This window comes from Sus scrofa, chromosome 15, assembly GCF_000003025.6.
Source record: "Sus scrofa isolate TJ Tabasco breed Duroc chromosome 15, Sscrofa11.1, whole genome shotgun sequence".
Taxonomy (NCBI): Eukaryota; Metazoa; Chordata; class Mammalia; order Artiodactyla; family Suidae; genus Sus; species Sus scrofa.
The window spans coordinates 120,553,986-120,566,887 of NC_010457.5; the positions used below are offsets into that span (position 1 = coordinate 120,553,986).

Here is a 12,902-nt window from a genome sequence, read left to right on the forward strand (position 1 = left end):
TCATGACTCTAAAAATAGCAGTAATTCTTTGCATTTTTTAAATTAAAATTTAGCTGGATATAGAATTCTTTGATATTATTACTTCAGTGTCTTCCTTTTGTTGCTAACTGTTGGTCAGTTTTCCTTTTATAGATGATATTTTTCTTTCTGGCTTTTAAAATTTCTTTACCTATTATCTCTTACAATGCGCTTTTTTTTTTTTTTTTTTTTTTTTGGTCTTTTTGCTATTTCTTGGGCGGCTCCCATGGCATATGGAGATTCCCAGGCTAGGGGTCGAATTGGAGCTGTAGCAGCCAGCCTATGCCAGAGCCACAGCAACGCAGGATCCGAGCCGCGTCTGCAACCTACACCACAGCTCACGGCAACGCCAGATCCTTAACCCACTGAGCAAGGCCAGGGATCGAACCTGCAACCTCATGGTTCCTAGTCGGATTCGTTAACCACTGCGCCACAACGGGAACTCCAATGTGGATTTTTTTTAAAAAAAATTTGCTGTTTGGCATTTGTTGAGGCTGTTTGATGTATGGATTTCCATCATTTTCATCCATTATTTCTTTGACAAATTCCTTGCCTTTATTCTCCTTAATCTTTTTTTCCAAAATGCCATTAAGATGTGGAGGGACCAAGGAGCCCAACATAAGTCTCTTCATTTCATTATATTTACTACCTCATCTCTGTGTTACATCCCATGATCATGCATTTTAGATGTGCTTAGTAGCTGCCTCAATCTGAATTTCTAATCTGCATAGGACTTTGCCAGAGGTTCAGAATTCTTGCCCCTATACAGGTAACACTAAAGCAGATGCCAATAACTATGCAAGCCTCATTTTGGAGTATTTGCTCTCTGCTCAGGAAGCATCAGCCACGTTCAGGTGATAAGACAGAAGTGTTTTGCCTTGATTTACTAGCACACAGAGCAGTTCTAGTTAACCAGCTTCAAATAAGAAACCAAGTTCTGCTCTAGGGTCATGCTCAGTTCCCAATCTCATGCTGGTTTTGAAGACCCAGCCCTAAATACTTGACTCTAGTTTGGGTTTATGTTTTGTTTTGGATTTCTCCTTCTTCTTCGTTTTTTTTGGCCATGGCATGCAGCAGCTTGATGTGGGTTCTCAGTTTCCAGACCAGGGACTGAACCCAGGCTGCCGCAGTGAAAGCACTGAATCCTCGTCACTAGACCACCAGGGAACTCCCTTAGTTTGTGGGTTTCTTTCATGCTTTAGGACTTCAGCATTTACTCAATATTAGTTTTTTCACCAACCTGGAAATTTCCACCATATCTTTGAACGCAGCTTTGCATTAAAAAATAATTTTTTTTAAGTGTGATAAATCTGTATAATTTTTTTTCTTTTTAGGGCAGCACTGAATGGAAGTTCCCAGGCGAAGGGTCAAATCAGAGCCGTAGCTGCTGGCCTACACCACAGCCACAGCAACACAGGATCTAAGCCACATCTGTGACCTACACTGCAGCTTGCAGCACTGTCAGACAGATCCTTAACCCACTTAGCAAGGCCAGGGATGAAACCCGCATCCTCATGGATACTAGCTGGGTTCTTTAGCTGAGTCACAACAGGAACTCCTAAAAAATTTTTTTATTTCCTCAATTATTCCCATGTGTAATGAATATGCTCATTTCATTATCTTGAGAAGAAATCTGTATTGTACATAATGGATCACCTGCAAAGAAAATTTACTATTTTTTAAACTTAATATTCCTTTAAGATTCTTCAAATAAACATATATGTCAAGCTTTCTCTCTCTTAAATTCAAAGAGTTTAGTTATTACCACTGCTGTCACAGTGTAGCCTGGGTTACCACTCAAGGCTAGATATACTTAAATATACAATATCAAATTCTTTATTTCACCTTAATCATTTAACATCAATAAGATTTTTTACTTTGAATTAAATTCTAGTAAAAAACAACATATGACTTAATATGTCATTATAAAGTATATCTATTATACACCATTCCCCTCACTTTTTACATTCCCCAGTGCCCTTTTGTGCAGCATTCCATGATCACATTTATTTGACAAGGGCTTAGCAGTTTCCTTGTATATTTATATCCAATAAACCTCAAAAGATTTAATCTATATCTCTAGATTCAGCAATTAAATTTCCGATTAGGCTTTTCCAGTAAAAGATATACCCACTAACGTGAAACTTTTGCCTTTAAAAATAAAAATTCCTTAACTTTTGGTAGACAGGTTAACAAATACACAAGCAACAAAGCCGATTTTAAAATGCCTCAAAGGAGAGATCTTATTATGTTTATCATCACTTGGGGTGATGGAAAATACACTGGCCTAGAATCACAATGCCAGTCACAATCGGTGGTCTCGGTAAAGATCTTTATAGACATCAATTTATTGAAGTGTTGAAAAATGTAAAAATAAGAGTTTGAACTAAAACATCTCTAGAGTCCTTTCTTTTTTTTTTTTTTTTTTTTTTTTTTTTGTCTTTTGTCTTTTTGTCTTTTGTTGTTGTTGTTGTTGCTATTTCTTGGGCCGCTCCCGCGGCATATGGAGATTCCCAGGCTAGGGGTTGAATCGGAGCTGTAGCCACCCTCCTACACCAGAGCCACAGCAACGCAGGATCCGAGCCGCGTCTGTGACCTACACCACAGCTCACGGCAACGCCGGATCATTAACCCACTGAGCAAGGGCAGGGTCCGAACCCGCAACCTCATGGTTCCTAGTCGGATTCGTTAACCACTGCGCCACGACAGGAACTCGGATGTCAGGCATCTATGATTCTCATCAATTTTGTTACTTTAAATTAGGGTATTCATTTTTACAGCCCACCCATCATTTAATATTCTGAAGAAGAAAGCTCTTCAAGTTCTCCACAAGGTATATAACCACAAAGCGTACCTGTCTAGGTTAGTGCTGCTGGGAGAGTAGTCCTTGGATGCAGCTCTGCTACCATAAAAAGATGATGACTGCAAAGGTAAAAGCCCTAAAAAGTGAACAAACAGGGGAAAAGTATGATTCCTAAATCAACCATTCAAGTCCATTTAATAATAAAATTATGCACTGAGCCTGTTCATGATTTAACTCTTCCCTCCCCCCCTTTCCATCAAAATAATACACATATATGCATGTTAAAAGATCAAACACTGTGGAAAAGGTTATAATAGCAAAGAATACTCCCTTGCCCTAAGCTCCACAAGTTTTGCTTCTAATTCTAAACATTTTTTTGAAATTTAGTTTTTCTAATTTCCTCTATGACACTAGATAATGTTTCCATAATTTCTTGATTTAGTCATTTTTTTGATTTATTCACTTTAAAGTTTCAGCTGACTTCCTCTTTGAAAAGTTAGAAATAATTTCTCACTTATATCACCCCTACTCTTGTTCTCTTCTAACCAATTATCAGCTGTTATTTTAGTTCTACTGATTAGTTCTCCAACTTTAAAACACTTAAACTTTCTAGATTTTGTTCCATAAATTATCATCGTCTTTTTTTTTTTGGCTGTGCCCATGACATGTGGAAGTCCCCAGGCCAGGGACTGAATCTGTGCCACAGCAGTGAACCAAGCACAACAGTGACAATGCCAGATTCTTAATCCACTGTGCCACCAGGGAACTTGCCATGAATCTTCTTTTCACTTGACCACTTACTCCCTTCTCCCTTCCTCTTCCACATCAACTTCTGTAAGATGTACCTTAACTTTAACATTATTAAAGCTTATTACATCTTTAAATATTCTTTTTTGTAACTACAGGTTGATTATAAAAACTGAAAACCAATAACAGTTTATGTAATGTACTATTATTTCAGAGGTAACAATTATAATATTAGAGATACTTTCTTTTTTCTTTTTCGTAAAGATACTTCTTTCTGTAGGATTCCAATTACAACTCTGAACCACTAAAAGGAGATCATTCCTATAGTTTTGATCAAATGAATTCTCTTAAACTTTCAATTTATCAAAATCATGCTGTATTTTAGCTTGCTTCAGTTTGACTTCAAGTTGAACACAGGAGTCAAATCAGTATCAAATATCTGAGTCTCTAAGGAGTTTAGAGGATCAGAGAGATATGTTAAGTGTAGTAAATACTAAGAAAAATTCAGGGACAGTCTAACTTTGTTTTTGTGAAAACAAGGTGCAAAGTGAGTTTAAACAACTCTTTAGGCAATAATTTCAAGATCTTCTGGAACTTCTAAATAAGTAGCAACATTGATGAACTTTTTTTGTTGTTGTAATTTGTTTCATTTTGGGTTTTTTTTTTGTTGTTTGTTTTTTGTTTTTTTGGTTTTTAGGGCTGTACCCGAGGCATATGGAGGTTTCCAGGTTAGGGGGTCTAATCTGAGCTACAGCTGCTGGCCTATGCCATAGCCACAGCCATGCAAGGTCTGGGCCTCAGCTGTGACCTACACCATAGCTCATGGCAATGCCGGATCCTTAACCCACTGAGTGAAGCCTGGGATTGAACCCGCAACCTCATGGTTCCTAGCTGGATTTGTTTCTGCTGTGCCACGATGGGAACTCCTGCATTGATGAACTTTAATTTAACCACTTAAACTCCCTGGGTTCATTCCATGGTCCAGGTACTTGACAATGAAAGAGTTTAATTACAGGTAAATAGTGGGAAAAGTAAAACTTAAATTTCTTATAAGCAAAATAAAAATTCCCTTATATTTCTAATATTTTTAAAATATTTAAGCCAAATAGTAGACACAAATTGGTACCTGATAACTATTACTGAATTACATAGTATTCCTGAATAACAGAGAAATATGCCCCATTTGGGTTTTTATTTCTAGTCTAATACAATGCATCATAAAATAAATAGATACCTTATACAAAGACCAAATACTTACCCGATGTCCTATTCTCTTCTGACTGTTTCAAACTCAGCTGCTTCTCTCTACTGCTGGTTAAATATTTTCTTGAGGGATCTGTCATAGCCTTGTTGTTCCTAATAATTTAATTCAATATATATAGGTATATAAAGATATAATTCTTAATTTTGAATTGCCATTTAAAAATGTTTACATTTAAATTGCTGAATTCACTGATTTTCTTGAAAGTTAGGCTACAAGGTGTTAAAGTCTCAACAGCTCAGCGACTTAAGCAAATGAAGATCATAAAAGTAAGCTTTTCATTACCTAGTCAAAAGCCAATCCAATCTATAACCCTGGTAACTGAGCAAAAATAAGGAGTATTTTCTTTACACAAAAGTCAAACCAGAAACAGCAAAATTATATAGATTTTCTTAGCCAAAAGCAAGACCAGATGAAATGATTCAGCTACTAAAACCAAAAGAATCAATTAAGACATAAACTATTTGAGCTTGATACTGAATACGTTTAAAAAATAAAACAAAATCCAAAATGTTCCTATAACCTATATAATTTGAAATACTATTTATTAAATGTCAACATCATTTCAATTCACAGTGAGTAAACTATTTTAAGCTCATGAACACAAAGTTAAAATTTCTTAAGCTCCATTTCCCCTTCTCTATTATTCCCAAATACCTGAACCTGTGTCATAAAGTAGAATGGGTCCAGTCAGAAAAATGCTCAGGCTGTGACTACAAGTGCTAATCTTAGGAGAACCATCATGAATAAAGCCTGTAAGCAGACAAGGTAGATGTTCCACCCACATTCCCTCTGACCCCATTTTTGAGTCCTCTCCTCCAAACCAATTTAGATCATTCTGATAGCTAGTACCAAAGGTTCTTCTTCACAGGATTATCCTCAAGCTACTACAAAGACTTCGCCTGTATTCTAAGAGAGTCACAAGTAAGGACAGGCGCTAGACTCAAGAAGCCCAGCTCCCTTGTCCGGAATTAGAAGAGTTTTAAGGTGACATTTATATAACAGACTTTCTCTCTGGGATAAGGAGGAAGCCCAACTTTTGCATTTTTCTTTTTTTTTAAATCAAGATCAGATTTTGGGGGAGTTCCCATTGTGGCTCAGCAGTAACGAACCCAACTAATATCCATGAGGATGCGGCTTCGATCCCTGGCCTCGCGGATGTGGCACTGCAGCGAGCTGTGGTCTAAGTCACAGATGTAGCTCAGATCTGGTGTGGCTGTGGCTGTGGTGTAGGCCGGCAGCTGCAGCTCCGATTAGACCCCTAGCCTGGGAAACTCTATATGCCACAAATACAGCACTAAAAAGTAAAAGAAAAAAAAAATTAGATTTTTGTCTGAGATCACACTTATTTTTCATTTCCTGCACTTCAATAGATTGCTTTTTTCCCCAATCCCTTTCTGGTATCCTCTGGGAATAACTCCTAAATAAATCACTCACAAACTAATCTCTATTTCAGCATTTGTTTCTAGGGAATTCGATCTACACCGGTTGGTATTAAGAAATGAGTCCAGGAAGCACAGTCTAAGGACAGGATTCTGGAACTGGATCAACAGTTTGGAAATGACAACAGAAATGTCACTGCTGGTAGTAATACTTCCAGTGTCTTATAGTCTTAGAACGCTTAAGATTTTTTCATCTGTAGTGAAATGGGATGGCTTAAAGTAGAAGAGGATATGGCTCATGCAATCTCTCTAGCATTTGAGAAATGTGGTAAACTGCACAATGGAACTTGCTGGGGCAGCAGAAATGTTTTAAAACTGGATTATGGTGATGGTTGCACAACTTAATAAATGTACAAAAGATACAGAACTATACATTTAAAACAGGTGAATTTTATGGTATATAAACTGTACTTCAATAAAGCTGTTTTAAAAATGGCCCAAATTATTCCCTTTTTTGTACCCAAGCCCCCTATTAAGAAACATAATCTACTTTCCCCATCCTTTAATGAAGCTGGCCTGTGATTTCCTTTTCCCCAAAGAATGTGACAGGCATAACTGTATGTAAGTCCTCATCTAAGGCTAAAGGCACTATGCAAATTTCTACTTACTCTCTTGGAACCCTGCCACTGCTATGTGAATAATTCCAGGCTAAGATGCCAGATGATTTAAAAAAACATGGCCAGAGAGACCCCGTTGTGACTCAGTGGAAACAAATCTGACTAGTATCTTTGAGGATGTGAGTTCAATCCTTGGCCCCACTAGTGGGGTAAGTATCCAGAGTTGCCATGAGCTGTGGTGTAGGTCACAGATGCAGCTCAGATCTTGTGTTGCTATTGCTGTGGCTGTGGGGTAGGCCAGGCTGCAGCTCCAATTTGACCTCTAGCCTGGGAACTTCCATATGCCAGAGGTGCAGCCTTCAAAAGCAAAAAATAGATAAATAAATAAACTAATTAATAAATAAAATTTAAACAACATGGCAAATCACCCTCATCACTCTGACCACTAGTCAGCCAATGGCCAGCCATCCAAATAACACCACCTTGAACTAGCCAACCCCTAGCCAATCTATCAACTGACCATGGAAGCATGAGAAAGAGAGAATCCAGGGAGTTCCCATTGTGGAGCAGTGGAAATGAATCCAACTGGGAACCATGAGGCTGCGGGTTTGATCCCTGGCCTCACTCAGTGGGTTAAGGATCAGGTGTTGCCGTGAGCTGTGGTGTAGGTAGCAGATGACGCTCCGATCTGGTGTTGCTGTGGCTGTGGCATAGGCAGGCAGCTGTAGCTCCAATTAGACCCCTAGCCTGGGAACCTCCATATGCCGCGGGTGCGGCCCTAAAGAGCAAAAGACAATAGAAAATGAGAGAATCCAGCCACAACTGGCCAAGCCTGGCCCAGATAAACCAAACCACTCAAGTGACCACTGATTGAAAAGCACTAATAAACGGTTGTTATTTTAAGGATACTGTTACATGGAAATAGATAGCTGATATAGTGTTATGGGTTAAATAATAATCATAAAGACCATGGGTCGTGCTATGAGAGCAAGCCATTATGAGCTAAAAGCTATCATACCCATGAAGCTGTAAGATCAGGTAGTTAGAGCAATAATCCATCATAAAATATAAGTGGTACATCCAAGTAAACAGGAATAGATCATGAGAACAGATCTATGAGCATTCCCTATGACCAGATGGAAGAAAAAAAACCCTTGGGCCTGATTCATGCATAGATCATCTTGGTACACTGGCACAAGGCTGAAAATGAACTGCTGCTGCACTATAGCCCCACTAAGGGACTGCCTTGAAAGACAGGAGTGAGATGAAATCCTCAACTGTGCAGAGTTTGGGAAATGCATCTCATCATCCACTTAGTGTGGAAAGAAAAGTAGGCCAATGGGCTCCTGGATGGTAGCAAATGGTTTGGATGGATGGTCAGGGGCCTGGAAAAAGTAAGCCTAGAAGATCAGGGAGAAATGATTTATGGAAGAGGCCTAAGGATAGTCACATAGAAGTACATACAAAGGGTGAAGATCTGTTCCACATGTTAATGCATGCCAGAGAACTCCACCAGAGACATTAAAAATAATCACACAGGGTAACTTGTCCAAAGGATGCCAGCCAATCTCTGTATTCAGCCATTCAAATATTTCCACAAAGAGCCCATGAATAACAACTATACTGGCAGAGATAAAAGCTATGAATACACCCTACAATAGGTGCTCCCTTTCAACAAGACTGCTTTATTTAGCTACAGATGCTGCTGGATGTTCAACTGGTCAGCGGCAGAGACCGATGCCCAGCCCCGAGTGAGTGCTATCCCTTAAGGAAACCAACCAGTCATTTGGCGATAAACTGATTATATTAGGTCTTTTGCATCCCAGAAAGGGAGCAATTAATTCTGACAGGGATTGGTGTACAGGTTTGCTTTTGCCTTTCCTGCCCACGGTGCCTTGGCTACATTGCTATCTGAGGGCTCCTAAGAGTATATGATTTATTAACATGAAATCTCACTTAACATCATCCTGGAACAAGAAAGACATTTTACATGAAGGAAATGGAGGTACAAAAAGGGCAAATGACCAAAGGAGCCATTGGTTCTACCACAGAGGATATTATCTCAATGCGGATAGCCAACAGCCTTTAATGGTTCATTCAGCTTAGAGATGATCTTCTTAGGAAACAGTTGCTCTTCAGGATACAATGTTAATCATAAACCAACAAGTCATGACATTTATAGAGAATACATGGGTCTGGAAACCATGAAGTCAAATAGGAATGCCCCTACTAGCATTCTCAATAAACCATTTGGAGAATCTGTGCTTCTTGTCCCCTGAATTTAGCTTTTATTGGTCTAGAGGTCCTGGTTTCCAGAGGGGTAATTTTTTCATCAGAGGGAACAGGAAGAATCCCATTTAATCTAAAGCTATGGCTGCCATCTACTCATTTGGGGCATGCTGGAAGATCAACAAACAAAGAAAGGAGTTAACATACTGTAAGGAGCAACTCACTTGGATTATTTTAAGGGGTAGGGTTGTTGCTATATAATGAGAGCAGGAAGAATATCTTCAGAATAAAGGGAATATCTTCAGAATAACTAGGGAATCTCTTGGCACTCTCATGCTTAGTTTTCACTGTGAATGGGCAATTACAGCAACCAGAGCCTGACAAGTACACAGTGACCAGGAGCTCAGACCCCTCAGAGAAAATCTCAGTCATACCACCAGGCAAACCATCAAGACCAGAAGTGTTAGTGGAAAATACAGCCGATCTAGAATGGATGGTAGAAGTAGATAATAATATCAGTTATAATCTCAAGGCTATTTATGGCAATAAGGACAAAAAGGACTGCAGCTCAACTCCCTAACCCTCCTTTTTTAATATTCTCACCTAGAAACTGAAAACCATCAATGAGAAGAATTTGTAATAAGACAGAACAAATTTAATAGGGATGCTCCATCAGAACCCCTGAGATCCCTTTTTATACTTCTCATGCATCTAGATTATGTTTTCAATAGCTAGCACCTGCAGTTATTCATTAGACTGCCTTTGGGCTACTTAAAATATTTTGCACATCTGGGCAGAGCCAAGAGCACCAAGGCAGCTGTTAACCAAAAACTGCAGTATGGGAACAAGAAAGCCCATCTTCCTTACCTCAAGTTGAGACAAGCCCAAACTGAGGGATCAAAATGAGGCCTACTCTCAGTGGGGCTTTACTTTTACCTTATGTAATAAGGTCACATCCTGGGTTGGCTCCCTCCCCTTCCCAGCCCTGCATTACTTACTCTGTTACTTGTCTCTTAATAAGTCACTTTCAAAAATACTACTTCTAAGCAGCCCAAACTTTGAAAAATTTAACTGTGAGGGTGTCAACAGTATTAGCCCAGAAAAAGGATTAGAAATTTAGGGCTCATCAGACAATTAGAAGTGGAACTGAGACTTCTCCAAAGTGTGGTGAATATGGTGGCACGCAAAGTTGTAGTTCACTACAACCACTTTTTTTTTTTTTTTTCTTTTTAGGGCCATAACTGTGGCATATGGAGGTTCCCAGGCTAAGGGTCGAATTGGAGGTACGGCTGCCAGCCTATGCCACAGCAATGCCAGATCCAAGCCATGTCTGCGACCTACACCATAGCTCAAGGCAATGTTGGATCCTGAATCCACTGAGAGAGGCTAACCTGCACCCCCATGGATACTAACTGGGTTCATTACCACTGAGCCACAACAGAAACTCCCTATTACAACTACCTTTTAGTGTATCTCCATGTTCCATAAAGCTAAAAAACAGCATCTACAACTTAATATTCAAGATTTAATATAAAACAATTACATGTACATGTACAGTATCTGGAAAGTGGCAATAAGGCATAAGTCATGTTCTGCTTCTGACGGCAGACATCAACTTGGGTGGGTTCTGGTTTTTCTGTAAAAGGACTTCCACATTTAGCAGTGGCAGCATGGTTCTAGAGGTAATAGCTTTCAAGACAGCTTATAATTCTGCTGTTAGCTTCGTGAGAGCCAGGAGCAACTTAGGTGACTGACCCGATCTGGGACATGGCTCTCAAAATCATTCTTCTCAAAACCATTCTTCTCTTGATGAGGAAGAGGACTGTGAGCTAAAAATTGGCTCTAAAGGACTGATGCTCCTTGCCTAACCTATGCAGGGTTTTCATACCCCTTCACCCCTAAGTTAAATTTTTACATGAATAAGGTAAAAAAAATTTTTTTTACAGCCAAAGGGAAAAGGGAAGGAAGGGGCTCATATTAAAAGAGCAGTCAAAAAGAAACATCTATTTAGAGTTCTTCAGCTTTATTCTTCTTCTAAGAACTGCAGATAAAAAAAAGCTAGGATGGGAGAAGTGCGATGAAATGACCAAAGCAATAGTAGTGGCAATCCTCTCTCTATTGAGCCTACAACCTACTGTCATCAAAGTACCCAAAATTCTGTTCTTCTATCTTTGGGATTCCTACAAATTGAACACCATCCCAATCTTTGCGAGTGGTTTAAATCACCAATATAAGAAACACTGGGAGTTCCCGTTGTGGCTCAGCAAAAATGAACTTGACTAGTATCCATGAAGATGAGAGTTCAATCCCTGGCCTCGCTCAGTAGGTTAAGGATCCAGCATTGCCGTGAGCTGTGGTGTAGGCTACAGATGCGGCTTGGATCTAGCATTGCTGTGGCTGTGGCTGTGGCTGTGGTTCTGATTCAACCCCTAGCCTGGGAACTTCCATATGGTGCACTTGCGGCCCTAAACAGCAAAGAAAAAAGAAAGAAAAAGAAAAAAGAAAAGAATAGAAAGAAACACTGATCCAGTGTCATAAAAGTTCTTAAAGCAACTTACGATGATGAATCATTTTCCTTAGGATAATCTTCATTCAACTCTGAGCCAGATGATAGCATTCTTTTCCTCTTTTCAGTCCTACAGAGAATAAAGGTGGTTATTTTAAAAAGTCATTAATTCATACCACTAAAAAGTATAAACCAACATACTCGAGAACAAGACCTGTGACTACCACTAATTCTCTATACTACATTTAAATTAATATACTGTGTTATTTGCAAGCTCTATACATGTCACTAACAAACTATATAAAACAGATACTATTTCCCAAAAATACACTTTATACTTTCTTTTTCTAAGTGGAAAATTTCCTTCTTTTCCTCAAATTATTGGTCTTTCTAAAAGGTCTAAAAGACATTTATAAACAGGTAAAGCTAATGACTAAGAAAGAAAGAAAAAAAGTCTTTCATACCTATTTTCTAATAACCCTGATCTAAGAGGTGTTGACGTAGATGTCAAAGAGGGAATTGTCCGGGTAGCAGTTATTCCACTTCCTGCTGCAGTTTTAATTGATGCTCTACCTGGATTACCAAGAACTTTTCGAAATGGAATATCATCTTTAGTTTCCAAACTTCCTCTTTTTGAAGAGACCTATAAAAATAAAGTTTAACACAGCTAATTCTTCAAATTAATTGGCATACTTCTACAACAGTGATCCTCATCTGGGGAACTTTTTAAGATTCTAGCTTAACTGGCCTGGAGAGAAGTCCATTCATCAGTATTTCTTGTTTTGGGGTTTTTTTTAATGGGTGATTTAATGTATGGTCAGTGTCAGAAACTAAGTTTGATATACATTTTCTTATAGTACTCTTATAAACTCACAATATTTTTTTTGTTTTGTTTTGTTCTGTTTTTGGTTTTGCTTTTTTTTAGAGCCTCACCCTCAGCATATGGAGGTCCCCAGGCTAGGGGTTGAATCGGAGCTACAGCTGCCAGCCTATACTGCAGCCACGGCAACGTGGGATTCAAGCCGTGTCTGCGACCTACACCATGGCTCATGGCAATGCTGGATGCTTAACCCACTGAGCAAGGCCAGGGATCAAACCCACAACCTCATGGTTCCTAATCGGATTAGTTTCTGCTGTGCCACGATGAGAACTCCAATAAACTCACAAATTTAATAGCATATATAGAAGCAGAAGGGAATTTGCTTTGAATTAAAAAAAAAAAAAAAAGACTCACAAACACAAGATATGGTTCTAGTGACCAGCATGAAAGTAGATCTTTAGAGAAAAAAAAATCCTATTTGATTATGATAATTTAAAATGACAGAGATTTGAGAAAAAA

General features: G+C 38.9%; 1 protein-coding gene across 6 annotated transcripts in view; it reads right to left on the reverse strand.

The window, feature by feature from the left end:
* Positions 1–12,902, reverse strand: part of USP37 (ubiquitin specific peptidase 37) — a 97,679-nt gene that overhangs the window by 61,434 nt on the left and 23,343 nt on the right. For all 6 annotated transcript variants that reach the window (XM_003133658.6, XM_005672197.3, XM_021076476.1 and 3 more), the window contains 4 exons: positions 12,028–12,206; positions 11,616–11,693; positions 4,827–4,924; positions 2,873–2,957 (listed from right to left, as the gene is read on the reverse strand). In XM_003133658.6, the coding sequence (XP_003133706.4) occupies positions 2,873–2,957; positions 4,827–4,924; positions 11,616–11,693; positions 12,028–12,206 (440 nt within the window). The remainder of the gene's footprint in view (positions 1–2,872; positions 2,958–4,826; positions 4,925–11,615; positions 11,694–12,027; positions 12,207–12,902) is intronic.